At 37.4% G+C, this 23,400-nt stretch overlaps 1 protein-coding gene across 4 annotated transcripts in view; it reads left to right on the top strand.

The window, feature by feature from the left end:
* DOCK4 (dedicator of cytokinesis 4) overlaps positions 1 to 22,109 on the top strand; it is a 237,301-nt gene extending 215,192 nt beyond the window's left edge. For 2 of the 4 annotated variants that reach the window (XM_027658270.1, XM_027658262.1), the window contains 14 exons: positions 66 to 232; positions 1,428 to 1,514; positions 3,182 to 3,358; positions 5,900 to 5,983; positions 7,721 to 7,840; positions 8,183 to 8,304; positions 8,587 to 8,707; positions 9,234 to 9,315; positions 9,530 to 9,639; positions 10,779 to 10,946; positions 13,149 to 13,221; positions 14,689 to 14,802; positions 15,718 to 15,779; positions 19,023 to 22,109. In XM_027658270.1, the coding sequence (XP_027514071.1) occupies positions 66 to 232; positions 1,428 to 1,514; positions 3,182 to 3,358; positions 5,900 to 5,983; positions 7,721 to 7,840; positions 8,183 to 8,304; positions 8,587 to 8,707; positions 9,234 to 9,315; positions 9,530 to 9,639; positions 10,779 to 10,946; positions 13,149 to 13,221; positions 14,689 to 14,802; positions 15,718 to 15,779; positions 19,023 to 19,448 (1,913 nt within the window). In that variant the 3' untranslated portion in view covers positions 19,449 to 22,109. The remainder of the gene's footprint in view (positions 1 to 65; positions 233 to 1,427; positions 1,515 to 3,181; positions 3,359 to 5,899; positions 5,984 to 7,720; positions 7,841 to 8,182; positions 8,305 to 8,586; positions 8,708 to 9,233; positions 9,316 to 9,529; positions 9,640 to 10,778; positions 10,947 to 13,148; positions 13,222 to 14,688; positions 14,803 to 15,717; positions 15,780 to 19,022) is intronic. The other 2 variants (XM_027658285.1, XM_027658277.1) reach the window with 1 other exon arrangement.
* Positions 22,110 to 23,400: the final 1,291 nt, after the last annotated feature.

Raw genomic sequence — 23,400 nt, 5'->3', positions numbered from 1 at the left:
CTTCAGCAGTCAATATGCTTTGCTAATTTGAATGAAGTGGGATAGCCTTAACTCTTTACATATAGATCTGCAGATTTATGCAGTGACGCCAATTCCAGAAAACCAAGAGGTCTTGCAGAGAGATGGCATTCCTGATAACATCAAGAGCTTTTACAAAGTAAATCACATCTGGCGATTCCGATATGACAGGCCATTTCACAAAGGGACCAAGGACAAGGAAAATGAATTCAAGGTAAAGTATCATGCCCTTTCCTGAGCTACTGGATCTATGGATTTATTTATAACATCAGCAACAGCTGTGTTATTGAAACATCATCTCCTAGTTGTGTTACTCAACTGAGTGTGGAATAACGAATTCTCTAGAGGAGATATATCTCAAGATTGACTATTTCACTTCTTATTTTGAATAAAATAATACAAAAAATATATAGGAGATGCAAAGGTCTCATTGTATATGTGAATAGGGGTGAAAAACTTACCCATTTGGTTTTCTGCATCTGTGATACATAGAAGACAGAACTGGAGAGAGCAGAGTAGTCTCCAGAAGAGTTTCTGATGCAGATGTGAAAACATTGTTAAGTGCGTAATCTGGGGTATGGATAGGATTGCCTGAAGTTATCTCTCCCTAGAGCAAGGGAGAGACAGTTTTGACTAAACTGAGGCATAATGTTCTGTTCCTGTAATATCAAGATGAAAAGCTACCTCTGAACTTAGAGATTGTCTCAGGTAAAAACCATAGTTCCTTCCCTAATATGTAAATTCCTTCTGATCCTCCTAATAAGAATGTCACCCTGAAAATTCATCTTTTGGTGTACTTTTAATTCTAACCCACTAGAAACACATCCTGATGCAGAATATATTCTGGTATTCAGACAGACAAAAAGAGTTATCCTGTAATAGTTTTGTTATAAAGTTATAGGAAAAAACTGTAAGGGTAATAAACTAGCTAAATGGAGTCACTGTTGTTTTCTAATTTAAGTTTAGCTTTGTTTTAAATGTACAGCTTTTTGTGTAAGCACTATCCTATGTGTTCATTTGTCATTTTACAAACCACTTGCATAAAGTGTTTACCAGTAGTACACTTGAGTATACCATCAGCCATGCATTGTGGAATCTCAGATAGGACTTCATAGAGGAGAGCTGGTCACGCTCTGTGATCTATAAGTTGTTCTGCTTCTCAGCTCTTGCTCTTCTCAGATGTTACTTTGGAAGGGAAATATTGAAGTGTTAATTCACTTGTGAGTGACTTTTGGACATTTGGGAACAACATGTAGTATAGATTAATAGCATGCTTAAGAGTAAAGAATCAGCAGAAATTACTGCTTAGTAGTAGGAGCTAGAAAGTAAGAAGAAAAGTGAATGTCATCAGCTTATGGGATAGACATTTCTGTAGGAACTTGGGAACTAAATTTTTTTGTATATTGTAGAGTCTATGGGTAGAGAGAACCACACTGATCTTGGTGCAGAGTTTACCTGGAATATCTCGTTGGTTTGAAGTGGAAAAACGTGAAGTGGTGAGTATGAGATTTTATCAATACATTTTGTGGATTGGTTTACTTCCTTAGTCAGATGTGGGCTGATTTTATTTGATGAACTACTTTATGATTTGTTACTGTGTAATTTCTTTGTGCAAGGTCTCAAGCTGGCTACAACAAAATTATTTACAAAGTATTTTGAGTTTTCTGATTCCTGTTGTCTTGAAAAGTATTATTAAGAACCACCCTTATGATTCATTTAAACAGTTGAGGAAAAAAGAAGTTGAGAAAAATAATGGGCACACAAAGGACATTGTCGGCAAATTACTTTCTTAAAACTCAGAATGATGTAACATTTAATACTTAGAATATCTATAGCTTAATGTATCTTTTAGTATATTCGATAAGGAAACATTTTCCAAGTTCCTGTACTTTAATAAATGCCATGAGCTGCTCAACAGAACCTGTAGGTATAGGGTCTAATGTAGCAATCTGTTACTGACACATTGTAATTACTTCTCCTTTCTTGTTGTTATATTTCTTGGAAAATCCTTAAATACATTCCAGTTGTATTCAGGGGAGGGCTTCTCCTATAAAGACTTCCAAATGACTGGTCAGTTGTTGAGGCCAGGAGTACAACACCTATAATTATTTTCCTTCTTGTCAAAGCCAATTTTACAATAATCTCTTTAAATATATGGATACCATAGTACAAGTGATTTTCTCTAAAACTCGGTTGTATTTTTCTTTCATAATAGCAACAAGATGTCATTTGTTCACCATCCTGATATTCTCCTGTAGAAAACCAAAAATGGAGTTTAGTACAAATCAAAAAATTGTGTGACATGAGAAATTTTGTTAGATTACTCCTGCTGAGTCCTTACTAGGTTAATCTGAAGACCCTCAGTTTATTGTCATGTTACCATTATAGTCACCATTTCCAAAAGCTAACTGTAATATTTTTTCCTGGGCATGTATGAGATTATGACTCAGATTTGTGCTTGTATGTTTGGGTAAATTAGAGCAGCTGCAGGCCTGTACTCTTCTCATTGCTTAGCTTTTTGTTTCTGCTGCAGTTCGTGCTACCTGTTAGAAAAGCTTTTGTTTCTGCTGCAGTTCATGCTACCTGTGAGAAAAGCTTCCTCTCCCTCAAGAGACATGGGGCACATCCTGCTCAAGGACTGCCCTTGACTGTAACTTGATCATCATCTCAGCTTAAAGCTTACATTCAAATTCCTTATTCATAATGTCTAGGTTTTACTTCATTTTGGGTGGGGAAAGTAGGTCACCAATACTTAAACTCTGCTCTGTGCCCTTAATCTGGTGAAGCTCCTGGATCTCAAGCCCAGTTTAGGTAAAGTTACCAAGGACAGTTTAACCCTGAACTCCAGGAGTTCCACCACTGGCTGAAAGTAGGTGAATGTTTTGTAGAAAGGGCTGACTCATCTCTCAAGGTCAGATAATGAATCTACAAGAGAGGGACAGTTGTTTGTTTTGGTCATTGATTACATGATAAAATCAAATCTCTCTGTGCACAGAGCGTATACTCATGGAGTGTAACCCAGGTGAGAAAAATATTCTGTCCTAGTACTCTAGAACATAGAATAACATTGTTTTCTTTTAAGAAATCAAAAATTAACCATAATATTATTTCATCTTTCAACTGAAGATTAAGTTGTTTGCAGTGTTGCTCACTGTCCTTTCAGGTGGAAATGAGTCCCCTTGAGAATGCTATTGAAGTCTTAGAAAATAAGAACCAGCAGCTGAGAACACTGATTAGTCAGTGTCAAACGCGACAGATGCAGAACATTAACCCTCTCACAATGTGTCTAAATGGGGTCATTGATGCAGCAGTTAATGGTGGAGTTGCTAGATACCAAGAGGTAAGCAATTTATTTTCTCTTTATTAAAAATCCAGTTTCTTTCCTTGTACAGATGCAGCTCCTCTGTATGAAGTAAGGACAGAAAGTACTATATGAATAATAGTTATAATTATACCTATATTGCAGTTTTGGGTTAGGTGATATGAAGGATGATTAGTTTATTGAAACAACTGTTTTGCTGCAGATAGCACCATAAACTTATTCCAGCAATGAATCAATTCATAATTACCTTACGTTCTTCAGTGATTTGTGTGGAGATTTTCAATTAAATAGTTAATTGTAAGTACATTATTATAGTACATTGCCTATGCTAGGTCAGGAGCTACTTCTGGCCAACCAGCAAATTTACTTTGTTGTGCTGACATTCTCATTTTTATATACGTATATATATAAAAAAAATCCTCAACGATAAATTTATTATCTTGAAGAATCGTAATTTTCTAGATCCGTCTTGTTTCTCTTTTCCAAGTTTAAGGAAAGCTATTTTCTGTGGGGGAAGAAAAATCTAGAAAAAAATTACATATAATTAAGAAATGTCTAACACTGGATTTGTTCCCAGAAGTTGTTGGTCATTTGTATCATTTCTGAATAACCTTAAGAGAACCGTAAGTGTTCGGGATGCTGTATTTGCACAAAGTTCTGTGGAATTTTGAAATCACAGTAAAAAGAAAGGATTTTTTTTTTTCAACCCAACTTGATCTTCCTCTTTCTCCATAGTCTGATGAAATATTTAAGTCTGCTGGTTGTTCCTTTGAAGATGTCATGTTAAATAACATTCTGTCCACTTGTCTCAAAGGCTGCAAGATTCGCTGCTCACTCAAAGGTGTTAAATTTGATAAAACTGCATCTAAATTAAACTACAGGAAATTGAATCTGGTATAGTGTTAGAATCTGTCATCAAAACTGCAGTGTTATGAAAATTGTGAGACTAAAGAAAAGCAGTAACATGTTTGATGTTTCCCAACTGCCTTTAAACAACAAAACTGGTTAACATAGTAAAGCACCATGAAGGGAGTCCCTGGAGAAATACAGTCATGTCAGAACTATGTCTGGTTTGAATTAACAGTGTCAGAGCTAGCTCAGTGTCTCTGCATAGCTCTCCATGCTGCTTGTTCCTTTCTTATTGCTGTTGTTAGCTGCAATTCTTGATCTCCTAGACAGTTTTTATGTCTCAATTCCCTTCTGCCCTCTGCCTCTCACTACATATTTAAAATAGAACTTTACAGCAATTTGTGTTTTAAACATCAAAAATGCTAGCAATAATTGTGAGGCTTTTTTTTTTTCCATTTCACGCTCATTCTTCTCTTTGCATGTCCATTTTTCCAGTCTTTTTATGTTTTCCTGTTGTTTTGCCAGTTCTTATCTTCTACGGTGCCTGTTATCCTCTCCTCTGTAAATTCTTTTCCCTTCCTATCTGTTTCACTTTGCTTTTTTGTCACAGCATGAAATTTTGGAACTGAATCAGAGGAGGGCATATATTTATCTCAGTTTTTGCTGCTCCCCATATTTACAAATGCTTCTGCATAGCAAAGATTTTAAGAGCTAAAGTTGGATGGAGAACCTAGTAAGAAGTCTATGAGGGAAATGCTAAGACAGGTGCAAAAGGAAAACATAGCCCAGAGCAGCCACTGTTATCCTCTCAACTCTATGGATAGAAAGCCACGTGTATGTATGTACAGATATATTTAGAGACACTTTTTGTGACAAATGCATTTTTAAAAGCTTTAGAAATCTTTCAAATGAGCTGCTGGGCATTTTATTTACAGAATAATGTCAAGAATTGTAAACTTAATATAATCTCCTTGCAGGGTAGAATAGTCATTATGTTAAGAAAGATGCAATCATGAACAAACAAGGGGAGTGCTATGACCAGACCATTGCTGTTGGGTGAAATGACTTTGGGGTGTTATAGGTGGTGCAATTTGAGCACTGGAAATGAACTGGAAAGTCATGTAAGCTCATGAACATATCTGGATGTTGGTCAGATGCTCCTGAAGGGAGAAGTATATCTTTTTGACATCAACGCCACTGTGAGTTCTTTAGAACATTATTTATATTAAGAGTGAATAAGAAGATAATGTCACAGCTCCAATACATATAATAGCATACAATTCCACACTGTTGTTGTCTTTAGATTTAAGAACAAGGAAGCTCACAGTATGAAAAGAGAGGAAAATCAAACTCTTTGTAATTATTTGAAACTTCTGTGTCACAGTTATTGGGTAAGAGATATTTGGTTCAGGTAACCTGTGTTTGGCTTCAACTCTGATTTGCAGGTTTCAAAATTTGCTTCAGAATCTGTCCTGGATACTAAACAACTTATAAATGCCACTCAAGAAAGGCTACGTTTTTTTTACCTATAATCTCCACCAATTAATATGGGATTAATTATTTAACATGTATTATCCATTATTGCAGTAGAAAAGAACTCTGAAAATATTTGAAAATATTATCTAGAAACTTGCTTTAAAAAAGAACCCAAACCCAAAAGAGTTATGTTTTTACTCACTTTGTGTTACTCTGTGATTTTATTCTGCTTAGGCATTCTTCATCAAAGAATACATCTTGAACCATCCAGAGGATGGAGAGAAGATCACACGCTTGAGAGAGCTGATGCTCGAGCAGGTACAGTGGGGAAAGGACTGACTAGGTGGCCTGCTCAGCTGTTTTAAGTAGACAGTAACTTTCTATACAAGCAGGTTTCTGGGTCATGTTAATATTTTTTCTCTAGTCCTTTCCATCATCACCTTAATCACTTCAAACTATTCTAAATTAAAGATTGAATGAGAGGCCTGTTCTGTCATGCTCATACACAAATATTTGCACAACATATTTTATCGCTACTACAGAATAAACATTATTTCATTGAAACATTTGATGGCTTCAGCAAATATTTCTTTGACATGTTTTACCAATATTACAGAACAAATATTTTCACTACAAGGTTTTCCATAAGAGCAAAAAAGCATGAAAAATCTTATTGCAATGAAAGATATCTAACTGTAATTGGCAAAGTAGGTAGGCAGTAAAATAAATGCCGAGTGAATAAATTAAACAGAGAAGTATTCTATGCATTATATGATTTTTGCATTATTTCTTCATTCATTTGTAAGACAATGACCTACTAGCCTCAATTTGAATGTCTCCATTTGAAAATGCTGAAGTATTTTTTTTTAATCAAAGATCTTACGAAGTATTTCAGCTTTTTAAACTCACAGGTACCTATCTTTGTTCTATGTAGCACGCTGAAATTTCGAATTTTATTCCCAGTTTAGGATAAAAAGGTCAGAGTATTGGAATTTGGCAAGATGGGAATTCCACTTTTCGTCAGCGTTGTGTTATCTTTTTGGTCAGATCAGCTGAATGACAGATCCTCAGACAGTATAAGTCAGAATAGATTCACTGAGCTCACTTTACTTTCATTTAGATAATCTTTGGTAATTTACATTGCAATTTTTGATTTTCAAGCTATAGTTAATCTCACTAGCCTTTACAATGTAAAACTGGAGTTAATAACTTCCTGTAACAAAAATGTGAATTCCAAGCAATAGCAGTTAAAGCCTATCTGGCACCCGCAGATGATTTAATGTGGAGCGTTCAGAAGTGCCGGGATGGCTGCACATGTGGATGGATGTGCTGCAGTCCTGACCTTGGGTCAGTGATTCTTTGCAGCTGCATGCCCATTCACAGACTGCCTGAAAATGTCAGCTAGTAGCTCTCATCCAAAGATATTACAACATACCGTAGCTATTTTGTTTTTAAGTTTGAGTTTATCTGATTCCTCATGTAACCAATTCAATATTTTGAACGCCTGTGGCCAAATCTGAGCAAGATTAGAGTTTCAGTAATGTTATTCTGAAGCCTGTCATGTCTTGTGTCAAGAATATACATAAAGCCACCTTTAACAGAGGTCTCTGGGGAGTTGGAATAGGAGAGGGGACAATGGACTTCCTTGCAAATGTATTATAGGTATTACATCTCTGGTAGATGTGGCTATTGCTGTTGTTTCATGCTTTTTACAACTGTTCTTGTAGAAAATATAAGGTTTAATGCTGCTCCTTTGTAAAGCTGCTATTTAGCCAGGTTTTTCACTATATTAGCCATAGTGATTTTTATATTAGAGTTGAATTTGCATAGGTGAAACTTTTGGGAAAGTTGAATAGTAAATGGGAAGAGGCGTAAATCCTCTTGTGTATTACTGCTTTTGGTCCTAGGCCTTGTTTGATTACAGGTCTTTGAGGGATTTAGATTGATGCTCTTAAGGCAATGTGCATTTTGTTAGATTTTTTTTTTATTAGTATCCTACTTGATGATGAAAGCTTAAAGAAAATGCATCAAAAAAATATTTTTCCCTCACTGCAGGCCCAGATTCTAGAATTTGGCTTGGCAGTGCACGAGAAGGTGGTGCCACAGGACATGAGGCCACTACACAAAAAGCTGGTGGATCAGTTCTTTGTGATGAAGTCAAGCTTGGGAATACAGGTACATGAGCAGTTGCATGGATAGACCAGGAGACCATTCAGGTGTACTAAGGATCGTTTCATTTTCCCAAGCAACAAACAGTGACATCTTTTGGTTCGTTGTCCACATTACAGCTTGTAGCCTTGCAGAATCACAAAGTGAAAAGAAACATAAACCTTCCATAATGTGCAGAGAAAAATTGTCACATTTTACTATCAGCAGTGAAAGTTAAAATATTTTTCATACTAATGATGAAACTGATACAAAATGAAGATATAACTATTGAAATTACTCTCTGTATCTTACAAAATGCTTAATGGTATTATGTTCATTTGAATTAATCTTCTTTTAATAACTTGCTAGGAATTTTCTTCCTGTGTACAAGCTAGTCCTGTTCATTTCCCAAATGGAAGTCCTCGTGTATGCCGGAATTCCATGCCTGTTTCTATGAGCCCTGATGCTGCCAGGGTAATACCACGACGCAGGTAAGTTTAAAATACTAGTAACTGACATATTTTTGTTACTCATGGAAGATGACCCATAAAATACTTCTATTATGTGCACGCTTTCTTGTATAGTCTGCCTGAAGTATCTCCAGCCATGAATAGCTGGTACATATATTGTCTCTCTGTCTCTCTCTCAGCTCCCACCCCAACCCCCAAATAACTAAAGATTAATAAACATGTGCTGTTTGTGCTGTTTTCCCATGAGAAGTTATGATTGACAGTTAGAGTTAACAATTTTGTATTTCCTTATTCTTATAATAGCCCCTTGAGTTACCCAGCTGTCAATCGGTATTCATCCTCATCACTGTCATCCCAAGCTTCTGCTGAAGTCAGCAATATCACTGGGCAGTCAGAAAGCTCAGATGAAGTTTTTAACATGCAGGTACAAATTATTGTCATTCTTCAAGCTATACAGAATCTTTCTAACAAGGCTATTTAGTGAAGTAATACTTCTATTATTTAATTCAGAAATCTCAAAATTATTGCAGATACTTCTTTTAAAAAGCAAGTTTTTAAATGGGCTGTTAACCTCATTAACTTAGAAATAACTTTTTATGTAACTGTTTCCTCTTGTTTAAATAGAAGCATTAATTTTTTACAAATGTAATAAGGAGCAATGAATGGACTATGATACAAAGTCATCTGACCTTACATAGACTTTTCTGTCCAGTTGTCACAGTGGAATGGAATTGTTTCACTGTATTAATTGCATTTATATTTATTTAATGTTTTACTACATTCTGTGTAATTAGTTTAATTCTCTTTATACCGGTTTGCTCTTTTGAAACACTGATAATCTATTTTAAGAAATTACAAGTTCTTTGTTCTAGTGAAAAGTATGCTATAAATTTTTGTTTTCCAAACTAGTAAGTGTGATATGATAATAACAGCATCTCTTCTATATGCAGCCTAGTCCATCTACCTCAAGCCTGAGTTCTACTCATTCTGCTTCACCTAACGTGACCAGTTCTGCTCCATCCAGTGCCAGAGGTCAGTGCTCATCTCCTGTGGTAAACTATATTAAATTATACTTGATACATTACACAGCTGAATGTCTGCATGATATCACTGGTCAGACATCAATATTAGCCAATTATTTGAGGAATATGAATTATTGGGGACAGAGGATTTCTTTGTCATAAGCATAGAATTGAAATGTCTGTTTCACTGCATGAATTTAATCACTTGACACATTTATTTCTAGCCTCTCCTCTGTTGTCTGACAAACATAAGCATTCCCGAGAAAACTCTTGCCTGTCTCCCAGAGAGAGACCCTGCAGTGCCATCTACCCTACTCCTTCGGAAACTTCGCAGGTAAGAAGTTTGTTGGGAGTCCTCAGAGCACAAATAAATCAGAAGACACATGCTGAACTTCGAGCGGATTCAATCTCCTCATTGTTTTTAATTTTCAAGGGATTTTTTATGTTTTTATAAGCAAATACTCTAAAATATTTTACATGAAAAATATGTGAATAGAATACATGATACTTGATCACATTTCTGCTTGATTTCCCTAGGTTTAGATCTGTTTCTATGCATTTACTCAATGCAGTGAGAGAGAGATGCAGAAACTTACCAGATGACACAGCCTGCTTGTGTGGAACAACAGCATTTGTTCTATTCAGGGAAGAAGAAAAAAGAAAGAAAAACTGTTGTTGTGGCCATTATCCTTGTTGAGTTCCCCTTTATTTCTTCTGAGAAAGCTAATTCTAGCCACTGTGAGATAATAACCCATTCCATGTGGCAATTCCTATTTTTCAATGTAGTTTCAGAAAAAAAGGATAGACATTTTGTTACTCCAATGAAAAAAATGAATTGTGTTCTTACCTTAAAATACTGTTATATAGGTCTTTATGAAATGCATTTCTTTTGGGTATTCTGAAATGCAAAATGAGCTTGGCGAGCTGACTGATATTGAATTCTTATTTCATCTTTTCTTATTAATGGACCTATTTTCCTAAAGTGCTTTCCTTTAACGCAGTTGCTGTTTTAATCTCTGCCATCACACAATGCACCTCTTGCTGAAGCTGAGAAAGATGAGAGCATAAGTACAGTGTTAAAGGCCATGCTTTCAACACTCATTTCTACCAGAAGTTTTGCCTCTGATAAAAACCAATTTGCTAGTCTAGGATCCTTTATTTTAGAAATTATTTATTGGTTTCTCATTAGTTCTTTTCTTGTCCCTTGTTTCTTCAATTATTGAATTGGCTCTTGATTTAATTTTTTATTTCTTTTCTGTTTAAGTCCTCATGCTGTTATCTGAGGGCTTAAGAAGTAATACCGAAGCTTAGCCAGATTTAAGGACAGTTCTACTTACAGCAGATATATCTACTGGGCACTTTCTCAGTGGTAGTGGAGCCAAAACAGCATATAGGAAAGATCAGGAAATGTTCTTTAAATAAAGCGGTTTTACAGTTTGCCGCAAAGAAAAATTATCCCATTTTTACTCCCAGACTACAAACTCTTGCTTTGCCAAGTGGAATGCGACTTCTATCCCCCATTCTATCCGAGATTCCATAAGGGAGGCTGAGGAGCTCGTAGGCCCAGTCTCCACTCTCTCTGAGACTCGCCCAGCAGGAAAATCTCCCAATCTGTCTCTACCCTCAGTGTCCCATGAGAGGGTAAGTAGAAAATTAACTTGCTCATTCAGTGAAGTATGTTTCAAAGGTGAGAAGGTCTGACAGTTTCTTTCTGCCCTTGTAACCAGAAATCAAGATATGTCTTTCTGGGGAAAGGTGAATTTCTTTCTCTGGTGCTCTGTTCCCACAGCAGTAAAAACGGACTGTGATTAGAAACAAAATCCTGATTCTTTGCCTTCTGATTAAGAATGGGAAAAGAAATCCTCAGGACAATTGTAAGGAGATATCTTAGAGATGCCTGCAATTCTAATTAGTATTTATCTGCTCAAACTGTTCCTTGTCCTTTCTACTTTTATTCTAATACCAGTTAAACTTCAACAGTCTTGGTTGGAGCTTCATGCTAAGTTAAAGAGGAAAAGACCACCCATTTATGAAAGACTTTGTTACAGCTTAATGAAACCAATTTTCACATTAGTGTTTCAGCTGGGAAAGATGAGATACACGGGCAAATTCCTGCACTTGAAGTCCTTTCAGTCCATAGCTACCTTATTTAAGGAAGTTTGATGGACTTCATAGAACAAGACCACAGCAATACTGCATCCACTTCCCTCATTGAAATTGATGCTCAAGGTTATGTACAGCTGTTTTCAGTCAACATCCATTTGTGCTTGCTTTGTGATCTCTGGCTGAATGATTGTACAGTGTCTCTCCAGCTCTTCCCATACTCTGAAGAGGAATGCCTGCTGTCATTGACTGGTCAACAAGCCTCCTTAGTTTTTGCACTATTATTCGTCCTAATGAAGCTTTTAAAATTTCACATTTTTGGGGTTTTTATTTGCATGTCATTAAACATCCTCTGATTGCTCTTCTTCTTTCACATGGTTTTAAATTTCATTCTTTTAGTATGTCCTTGTTTCTCTGTATTTCATTCAGCTTTTGTCTCTTTATCTCCTTCAATTTCAGTTGCTTTTTCAGCCTTTGCTCTTCACAACAGAAAACAGACTTAAACATTTGCGCACCACATCCTAGTGCACTGCAGAGTTGGTAGGCAGTGACAATTCAATCCAGATCAGGCAGGAACACCTTTTTTTGTCACATTAAAGTACATATGTAGTTTCACCATCTCAGTTTAGTGGTAACTTCAGGAAAACAGATATATCCTGACCCAATATGATTCTAATATGACATACGGCAAACATAGTGTAGCTCAACGTCTAATAAAGAATTCTCTCTATGAGATGTTTAAAGTCCAGTTGAATTGGGCAACTATTTGTTCCTCACTTTGTAACATGGAGCTGCAACATGTCAGATCAATGAAGATTACTTTGCAGCTGGGTTTGCCATCTTGTGGAACCACAGCATAGTACCTCACCAATTTTGCATGGTCCTCTGTGAACAGTGGGAAGAGATAAAATACTAGGATTTTATCTGGATTGCAGTGATTTTCTGATCTTGCTTTTAAAAAAAAAAAAAAATGAAAAAACCCAAACCAAAACAAAAATCCCAAACAAACAAGTAAGAAAAAAAAGAGTAAAGTTTATCTTGTTCTCATTTCCTCTGGAAAGTACATCTGAATTACTTGTAGGATTGACTGTCTGCTGTTTACATCTGCTATCAAGACAAAGCAGTGACTGTGGATTATTTGAAAACTGCCAAAAAAAGTAACTAATGGAATTTTAAAATTGGTTCATAAATTTACTGTGATTTTTTAAATAAATGAATATTCAGAAAACAAAAGACGAACACACTTTATGGGTCAGCTCTTATCTACTAGAGAAGTAAGAACACTGTTACCAAAAAAGTCAGGGTTGGAAAACAATACACAAAACTTTTCTGAGGTAACAGCCATAACTTGCATATTGTAAAACATTACACCTTATTCAGATCTTGATTCTGTAATGAAATTTTTGCAGATCTATCCCTCTATTTGTTTCGTAATCTGTCAAGATACCACTTGAAGAATGAGCTTTATTTTGGTTTTTGAGGTGCTGGAAACTGTCAGAACTCAGTAGATAATAATCCTCCCTCTGATTTCAGTGTGTACAGTTTTCAGAAAACTAGTCTACTCCCTTTCTGTATACACATACTTTTATTGAACTGTTTAGGTTCTTGGGTCTCGTTTATCAATCTATCTCCAAAGTAGACCTGTGTAGTAGGGATAATAATAAAAATATATTTGTTTTCTTAAAAGCTACCGAAATACAACAGCAGCTATATGTAAACCATGCTGTTCTCAATTTACAGAGAATGCTGTTCAATCATACTGGAGATGGTGCTTTGCCACGAAGCGATTCCAATCTGCCTGGCCCTGACAAAGGTGAGCGGAAATGCTGCAACATACCAATCTTGGAAGCAATGAAAATTTAAGTAACCCCTCATGTTCCTGTAGAATGCCAATTCTTTTGAGTGCATGCTGTCATCTCCACGTGTCAAAACATTCTAACTGACTAACTAAATTATGCTAACAATCTTAAGTTTCAATATAGATTATTCTGTGCACTGTTCCCAGGGTCAACTAATGTGCAATTATACTGTAACAAAATTGTTACAGATATGAAACCAATATAATTTGTACTGTACTTACGATATTAAGTCTGGTGTATAGTGGGGTTGCAATACTGAGAGCTCTCATTGTTGCTATAATAGCAATAGTTGGTGCCATCAGTTAGCAACAAAACTTTGCTTTTTGTTTCATCTTTGGAAATAAGCACAGGATCCTTGCACGTGATTCTACTCACAGTTGAAACAAACAAACTAGAAGGAAACTGTCACAGCAGGGCAAGATGTTTGAGGCTTTGAAGATGTTTTTTTTAGGGGAGTGAAGAGTGAGGTGAAGGGGAAGGTTTTGAAGCATTTTTTTCCCACCCTTTTTTTTTTTTAACAATAAATGTAATGAAAGTTGTGTGTTTCAAATTAGCTTTTGTCCTGTCCATGTTAAATGCCCTGTCTATCTATGTGGCTTCTTTCCAGTATTGGTGACTTCTTGATAACATGAGATAATCCAGTTCTATCAAGGAAGCTGTTCCAGACCTTATGCGATCATTCAGTTAAAGTCATGGAATTTGGTAAAGCTAAAGCACAAATAAATACTACAGCCAATTTTATGCATGTCAAGGTGATAGTCAATTTACATGATTAAGCAGAGATTCTTGACCATGGATACAAACAGTGCAGAGAAATTTTCTCAGTCTGTGATAATTTCTTAATTTGATTTTTTTTTTCTGTCAGACGCCTTAAATTTCTTCCAGTTTTTACTCCCTTCATTTTATGTAGTCTATGCAGGCAACAAAAGACTGTTAGCATGGAAAGTTTTATGAAGAAGATTGATTGGAATTTGGCAAGTTCCTTTGTCTAGTCCCTTCTGTGTATAAAATGAGTTAATGGAAATAGTTTACGAATAGTCTGTTCCCCTTTGCCTGGAAACCTCTAAATAGGAGTCTGGTGCAAAGATAAACTGATTATATTAACAGGCTTCAAGCTTATCTCCCTTTGTGGCTGGATTTGCAGTGCACCAGAATGCTATCTCAGCTGCTGCTGTTGATGGCCCCTAGTGCTATACAGTCACAAACTGACCTGAGGGCCAGATGCGTACATCAGGCAACTAGGAGACTGACAGCTGTTATTTAGGAGCTTTGCAAGTGGTGATGTAATCACGAGGGCTTTTCAGGCATGCTTATTAAGCTGTTCATCACTTTCACTCTGTGTATTCTTACCCTCCTGGATAAAGGCAAGTCAGAGAACTGGAATTGTTGATGCCTGTGACAGCTTTTTCATTCTCTTCCAGCTGTAAACACCACCCCAAGCAGCTGGAGCCTGGATAGCGGGAAGGAAGCCAGAAACACATCAGAAAGTGGAAAGCTTATATCTCCTCCTGTACCACCAAGACCTGCACAGACTGGTGAGTTAATGGACATTTCAGGCAAAGCTCCAGTACTTTACGGATTCTTTCCACTCTGATTAATGTTTAACTTCTTGGGCAGGTTAGCTTATTATTTGATTTCTTACATGAAAGGCTGTAGAACTGCCTCTGTGGGTATTTTAATCTTGTTAATGTTCTCTGAAGTACTCTGTTTCCAATGCTCTGCCCCTTCACTTAATGACTGAGTAGTTTCAGACAGTTCATGCTAGTACTAGGGAGTATGATCAAATTTAATCGTTTGATTTTATGATAATTGGAGGTTAGCAATCAGAAATGTTCATTAACCACAAAGAATCTTACTGACCAGAAAATGCACAGCAATCATGCGGGTACATGAGTTCTGTTACTATAACCAATTTGCCTTTCAAAAGATTAATTTTCATTTAAAGAACAGGCTGCTTGAGTGATACTAACAATATAATTGTTCTCAAGGGTGTGAATACACTTTTTGCATATTAGACTTATGCCTCAGAGTATGTCCAGGCATGTTTCCAGTATATTTGCGGGTAAATGTTTGATATATTATGTATTGTCTTTTTTCTTATTTGACATATATATACATAATATATTTCTGAAGAAAAAAAGTGAAAAGTTGTAATACTGACTCTTTTAATTCTTTTATCATTTGTTAGGATATAAACCAATTTACAGCAATGTCAAATTTGTCAGAAAAGGCAGATGCAGAAATTTCTTATACTTGGTTGTACTGCAAGATCATCCTGAGAACAAAGTAAAATAAATAAAATCTCTAAAACTATTTACAACCATCAGGAAAGCACCTAGAGGGAACAAGAGATAATATCTATGTATCAAATTATCTCCTATCCACTTACAAAGATTTCTTAGTGAAAATTGTAATGCCAAGAGTGCACTGAAATCTTTCTAACTTTACAGCATCACCAGCAAGACACATAGCCTCTGTTTCCCCTTCTCCTGCTGGCAGATCACCAATGAAGGTAATATCTTATTGCAGTGAATTGCCTTTGTGGGACAGATCTTGTGTGTTCTGGGGTAGATAGTATATATTTAACGTACATGATTTGGGATTAAATTATATATTCTTTTTATTATCATATACCTATACAAAAGCCATTCACAAGAATAAGTAGCCATAATAATTGCAGCAGCTCTGAAGATTTTAAAAAATGCAGGCAAGAAACCTAATCCTCAGAATCTTTAGCCTCTCAATATCAGGCTTCTCACTTACATGGATAATCAAGCTCACTGGAGTCAGTGGACAGTCAAGAGAGTAGGAAATACATGTAAGAGGTGTCCAGTGGTCCACCTACTCCAGAATTCTGTCTCCAACAGTGGAAAAAGAAGAGATGCCAGCTAAGGAGAGCTTGTTGTGCAACCCATTCTTCTTATTCCTCCAGCATTTGGGGCTGTTAGATTAGAGGGTATGTTAGAGAGTAACCCCTGCTTCAGTCATTTTAGTGTCCGTTTCCTCTGCAGAATGATCCAAGGAGATTGTGTAAGAAGTTGGAAGTAGTTTGACACCTGCTAGTAGGATAAGTTAAGCAACAGACTGTGAATAAGCATTGGTTGTTCTCTAGCAGTTAAACACCCAAAGCAATTGGAGATCCAGGCTAAACTGACTAGGTTTCCTTTCTATTTCAAGATATTTGAATGTGTCGGTACCCATATATTGGTACCCGCTTTTTTGCTGGAAAACTTGACTCAGAAATCTGTGTATTCCACAGCACTGGAGGAGACGAACATGCAACCTGCTTATTCCATGCAAACCCCAATACTGACAGACTGCACATTAGTCTTGGGCATAGCCTTTACCACACCATTGAAGCAGAGATAATTCTGCAGTTAGAAATACTAGAGTAAACAATGTGGAAGGAGAGTAAATAGAAAGGAGCATGACTGGTGCTTCAGGCACTCAGGTGCAAGGGCAGAGGGAGACAGCCCTGCCAAAATGGCCCCTCAGCAGCCCAGTGCCTAACTAATGCTACAGAGGTAGCATTAGGAGGAGGAAAGTTGCACCCCAAAATATTTCCTTTCCCCTTGAGGTCCCCAGTCACAAGTCCATAGTCATGCTCCTGTTTGTTTTCCCATAAGCCTGTAACATTTCTACTTGTAGCTGCACAGTGGTCCAAGGTCAACACGGAGCAGTTGGCCAGCAGAGTGCCCATAGTCCTATTACAATAGTGTTCCTTCTGCTGAAGTGAGCACCAATCCCAGGTGTTGTGCTAACTGCTTACTAGGAAGCTCTTTAGAGCATTAGGATCTGTACAAAGATGAGTGATTTTCTTTTTTGCCTGAATGGACTTGGTACTGATGATTTTTAGGGATGTTTGAAGTTTGTCTTAGCATTTTCCTTCTAGAGGTCTGGACAGAATTAAGCATTTTACAGAAAAAGTCTGGACTGCTGCTTGGGAGAGGAATGCTGGCCCAAAATACTTCTGAGAGCTCCTGGATCTCACTTTGAGCATGAATTTCCAGACTATTGGTGTCTAAATTGTTACTTGCTGTTGGTGAAAGCAGGCTGCACTGCTGTCAGGAAGCAAGTGCTTACCCCTGCCAGCTTTGCACATACTTGCTCTTGTTCAGAATGACAAAAACAAAGGTCCTGAATTCTTATCTATGGTCACTTAATCCAAGTGTCAAGTGTTCTTGGAAATGGAGCCAAATATATAATTTACTTGAAAACCTTGACCCTGGGAGTAGGAGTGCAGCTGCAGCCTCCTCACATGCAGAGGAATGGAACATGAAATAAGTAGTTAAACAGGCTCCTCAAAACGACTGAAATATCTTCACCACGTATTGAGCTTTAAATAAAACTTACTCTGCTTTGCCATAGCCATATACAGGGCCTTAATTTTTAGCTTGTGTTCCAGCAGTGTGGTTCCAGAGAAGGTCATCCTAGTATACAAAACCCACTGATCTTAATTAAATATTTTTTCCCCATTGATTTCAGTGTTCTGTGGATCCAGTCCTAGATGGATAACTAAAATTATCTCAACAGCATAAAGTCAGTGTAGCCAGCTCTATACACCCCTGCCCCTCTCCTCTTCCTCTACTCCCATCCTTTTTGCATGGCTCACACTCTCACCTCAAGCTGAGCAGCTGAGCACCAACCAACAACAACTAGAGTGAGAAATTTGTCTTTAATGTGATTCCTCCATCCGTTTTTTAGCCTGTGCCTGAGGCCATTAAGTCTGGATTGTCTCAGATGACTCCAGTCAAAATTAGATATGTTGCAACAACTTTTCAACTTGGACAGTGGGGGCTAACCTTTTACAATTTTCAGTTGAAGTTGCTTCACTGGAATAGGATTGCTTGATGTTTTTAGGTAGGCCTTTATTGTCCCTGCCTTTTATTTTTTGTCAGTGCTGTTGTTGCTGCTTGGGCCCTCAGCTTCCTGTACCTCACCATCCCCGAGAGGCCTGTGAGGCTGCTGATGCAGCCCCTGGCCACCTGTGCCCTTGTCTCTAAGGTGGTGTGTTGTGTCTGTGTGTCCGAGGAACATCTGGGAGATGGGGGAGAGGAAGGATGGAGAATCTGCAGATAAAAATGCTGTCTGCAGCAGCAGTGATGCCTTCACCTCCTGCCATCCTGCTGCTGCTGCTGAAGGGGAGCAGGAACAGCAGCTGAAGGGGGCTGGCCCCCAGCAGCAGCTCTTCCCTTGACACCTGCTTTGTGCTTCCCCTCCAACGTTGATATTATGGTGCACTCGGAAATGATGCCACGATGTAAATGCGCTTGTCACTGCATGATGATGCACTAAAGCTGTGAGGAAAAGCTTTGGAAACTGAATTTGGGATATAAGAGCCTGCAATAGCAGCAGTGGCTGGGCTGCAAGACCTGCGCTTTGGCATTAGGGGGCAGGACACCCCCAGGTATTCCCTACGCCAAGTGATGCATTCCACTTGCAGCTGGGAAAACTAAGAGTGCATTTTAAAGGCTTCCAGATTTTTCCAGTGTACTATGATAGTAAGATAACATTTGAATGCAGTTTTACTTCCACTTACATGAATTACTGGCATAAGCACTATCTAAGATGTACCCAGGCACTATTGAAATGAGCTTTTTATTGGTTTCTTACTAGATCTTGATTAAACACGGGCACATGTTTATCAGAGCTCAGAGTCCATGCACTGTATCTATGTATGTTTTCAGTCTTAGCACAGAAACGCTCTCTCTCATATACCCCAGGTAAATTCTTCTTCCGCCCTTTTTTTGAGCAGGGGTCTGTGCAATCATTCACACCATCTCCAGTGGAGTATCATTCCTCGGGGCTCATATCAAACTCTCCAGCACTGTCAGGGAGTTACAGCAGTGGCATCTCTTCGCTCAGCCGATGTAGCACATCAGAGACATCAGGCTTTGAAAGCCAAGGCAGTGAACCAGCAGTGACTGTCCCAAGCTACAGCGTTTCTGAGGAGCCTGTGAGAAAAGAAAGCAAAACCCCGCCACCCTACAGCGTGTACGAGCGGACTTTGAAACGACCCGTTCCTCTACCTCACAGCCTCTCCATCCCACCCGCCACAGACCCACCAGCACTGCCACCCAAGCCACAGCTGGTTCGGCCAAACAACCTGGAAAACAGCAACAGGAGGACTGAGCAGGTTCCCCGGCCCAGGCCTCTGCCCCGCAAAGTCTCTCAGCTATGAGAAGCCACTTTTATATTTAATTGCAACCAATTCTTTACTGTTTAAGAAATAATATTTTTTAAAAATGGTAAAACTGGTTTAGTTAGGCACTTTAATATTTTGCCCATCTTTTCGTTTGAGTAATTTTGAAACGCTTATTAATATTATGTTGCACATTTGAAATGAAATTACTAATTTAGGTTGCCAGATATTATAGGAAGCATGAATGAGAGGATTGTTGTGGTTTTTTTTTAATTTTATGGTGGTGAATACTGATAAATGCTTTTATTTGTATATTATTTTTATTTAAAAAATTAAATCTAAAACCCTACAACTCTCATCTGAGTGAGCCGAATGCTTCTTACAAAATGCAGAATATACTGACTGGATCTTTACTACTAGAGATAAATGCACGCTTTCTAACAAAGTAGTCCGTAGAGTAGGTTGTTTCTGCAAATAGGCTGAAAGGCGTTTCTCTTATGAACAGGTTGGTCATTTTAAATGTATGTGGAAAAACTGGGATATAATGCAAGTTATACTGCAGAGAACTGTTGTAAGAATGTGGTTTGGAATTTTTGAACACACTTATGTTATTTTTAAGATGGATGAATACCTGCATTTCATTCAGTGTACAGCACCATTCTGGTGAATCCTGATAAGGTTTTGTGCCATTAATGTATTATTGTACCTGACACATCCTTTTTCTTTTTGAGGTGCAATTTACTTTTATTCTTCCAGTAGATGTACTTTTGTTGTTTTAGTTTTGGGGCTTTTTTAAAGTGAGCAGTTTGCTAGTGGAGGCTCTCTGCTTTTTTTGAAAGTTCACCCTAGATTACAATCTACGCATGAAATAGGTACCAATGAATTGTTTGTTTAAGTTGTGTACAAGAATTAGTACTGACTAGTACCAAGGCAATTCACTAAATGAGCAAATTTTTGAAAATACAAATTGCTGGTTATTGATCCATACATTTCAAAAACTAATTGCAAATATTCTTAATAATTTTGTAAAAATCTGGCAAAAATTCTGAACACTTCTTTCTGTGTGTATGTGCCATTGGAGCCAGGTTTTGGTTTTGGATTTGCTTTTTAGCTTGAGTTCATCACCATCATCTTTATTGTAGCAGAACGGTGTTTGGCCTTAGGTTGTATTTTAGTGACTGGCATCTGAAGAGCTTTAGAAAGCTAATGCCAACATGTAGGAATATGGAGGGGAAGGGAAAAAAAGCACCTTCTGTATGTAGTTTTTGTATCCTCTTTCTTTTACTGACTGTTTAAATGTGCTTGGGAACAGATGTGTGAACTGCATTTTAAATCATGCTGTTAAAAATATTCTCCCTCTTTTGTTGGGAAACTGATGTTGATTTTAGCTGTGTTTGATTTGTTGATAGTTTACTGGAAGAAAGTGACCACTTTTTTATATTCTCTCAATTAAACCTTCAGCAGTTACAAGCTGTTGATGGTAGTAATAGAGGTTTTCTATAATAAATGTTCAAGTATTTTTGTACATAATTGGTAAATTTTAATAAGGAGTGTACCATTATGTGAAAAAGAAGCAAACAATTGTGTATGCAGTAAGATTGTTATAATTATGCCAAATACTTTATGTATGGAAAAAAGAATATTTGTAAATATGTGCTTTTAACAATAATTCTGCCATATTGACTTTACAATTTTGAATGTCAGAGAAAATAATATATGTTAAAATATTTATGTTTTAGTGAAAGTATTCATAACTTGAAAAGGAACATATGAATTTTAGCTTTTTATCTTGCTGATTTCAAAGTCTGAAATTCCTTGAACTAGCTCTTGCTTTCTTCTATAACAGTTTTGTGTCTGTAACCACATCATAAAAGTTGTAGAAGGCTACATATTTATGCTGATATAAAGAATTAATGCCTGAAATTTAAACAAGGTGTCACAAGTAAGATAACAAAACTGCTTTGATTTTTTTTTTTCCACCTATGTAGTTTAATAGATTTTGTTGACTAGTGCTTGAGCACAGTATGAATCAGTATTATCTGCTCCTGAAGCCATTTTTTTTTATTGCTGGCAGTAAACAGATGACTTCATCATTTGCGTGTATTACTGGTCAGCTTTGCAGCAAAACATTTCAAAAGTCTCTGTTTACTTAGACACTCATATTGGTTGCTGCGTAATGTTAATATGGAATAAATGAACTTGATTAATCTTTACCGTACTTGTTTTCTGCAGAATGAGAGATTATAGTTCAGTTTGTCACAGAGTGAAAGTTCTGAATCCTGATCTTGCTAAATCCTTTTTTTTTTTTCTGTTAACCACCTCCTGATGGATTGAGTTTTCTCCCTATTTGGATCCATAATTGCTTTGTGAGACAAGGTGGAGAGTATTGACCTGCTCTTCTGAACAACTGAAGAACATAAAACTAGGGAGTTCATTGTAAATTAACCTGCATGAGTGCTCTGTTTTTATAACCATGACATCAGGAATACTCTGAACAATAGCAAACAGTGTAAAATTGACAGAGAACTCTAAAACTGAGTTGACACATTTTCTGCTTAGCCAGTTTTGACAAATTGATTTTGTAGATCAGCCTTTCAACCTGATTACTTATAAAAAAATGTAGTACGAAATTTTGTTATGTATGTTGCAACACCGAGCGCTTGAAAACCTAATGTAAATAAAGGTCTTGTTTGAATTTTATGTATTAGTCATAAATATAATTTTAGCACTTTCTGGATGATGATGAGTAATTCAGAAGCTCATCTAGGAGGACCTATGAGAATAAGTTGCTGTTACTACTCTATACCTTGAATGTTAGCCACTTTATGCATAATAGGTGAGATGATCTTGTATTCAAATACCAGCATCTCAAATATAATATCTTTGAGATGCAACAGAAGCATCTACGAACTTGCCTGGCTGTCTTTACTATGATGCAATTCAGACTGGTTCTCATGATGGGGTAATACCCTTGTAGTGAGTGAACTCAATTATGATGTTCCAGGTCAGATCATAGCCAATAGCCTGTGTCCTAAAAGGAGCACAACCTGGTTACCCCTTTGTAGTAGAGGTTTCAGGGTAGTGCAGTTATTGCCCTGTTCACACAGAACAGGGTCTAACTATGTGTAAATCTTCTCTTCTATATGAAAGTGCCCTCCTGCCTGACCATTCTTTACTGACTGTCCAACAGCACCTGCAAAAAGCACAGCAGCTGAGCAGAAACATACCAATAGGCAGGAGTCAGTGCCTGAGGTATAAATGATGAAAAGCATCTTGTTTTGATGTAACTGTGGTCAGTGAGGCATGTAGCAGCACTGTGTCAGTAACCCCAGGTTACTTACTCCTGTTGGTAGCCGGATTTTCTGCTGATCTGGGCAGAGCCTTGACATATGCTGGCTGAAGGGTAAAGTCCCATCTGGTGTGACAGTGCGGAAGGATGTTTGTCACTGAAGCCCTTGAGATTCTGACCTTGAACCAGCTCCTGTAGGAGAAAGCCCTTTTCATACTAATTTGTCTTTGCCTTCTCCTTGTCATTTTAATTCAGCTTTTGACATATATTTAATGTAAGAAATTAGAATGACTAGTTACTTTTGCTAACATTAACAAAAAAATTTTGGGATTAAACAGCTGAACTATGCAAGCTTCAGGAACAGGAAAGGTTTAGAGCTGCATACTTCACGTGTGCACAAAGCACTAGGATAGAGTGACTCTTCGTGGGTGGTAAAATAAGGCTGCTGAAGAAAGAACATTAAATATTTTTTAAAAATGGATTGCTCAGTAAGGAACTCGGTGTGTCTGTATTGACTGGCTGAGGGCTGTGCAGACTTCAGTGGGGATGCAGCCTATGACATGAGCCTCCTAGGCACAGCTGGGCAAACTTACTCAAGTTAGAACTTGTCACAACTCCTCTCTAATTGACTGATACTTATTCCAGGAAGCATGTGTTAGAAAGGAAAAGAAGGTGAACAGTGTGTGTTGTGTGGGGGTTGGA

Source organism: Corapipo altera, unplaced genomic scaffold (assembly GCF_003945725.1).
Source record: "Corapipo altera isolate COAL_440 unplaced genomic scaffold, ASM394572v1 1, whole genome shotgun sequence".
In the NCBI taxonomy this organism is placed as follows: Eukaryota; Metazoa; Chordata; class Aves; order Passeriformes; family Pipridae; genus Corapipo; species Corapipo altera.
Note: the sequence above shows the minus strand (reverse complement) of the source record. Positions and strands in the feature narration are given on the sequence as shown.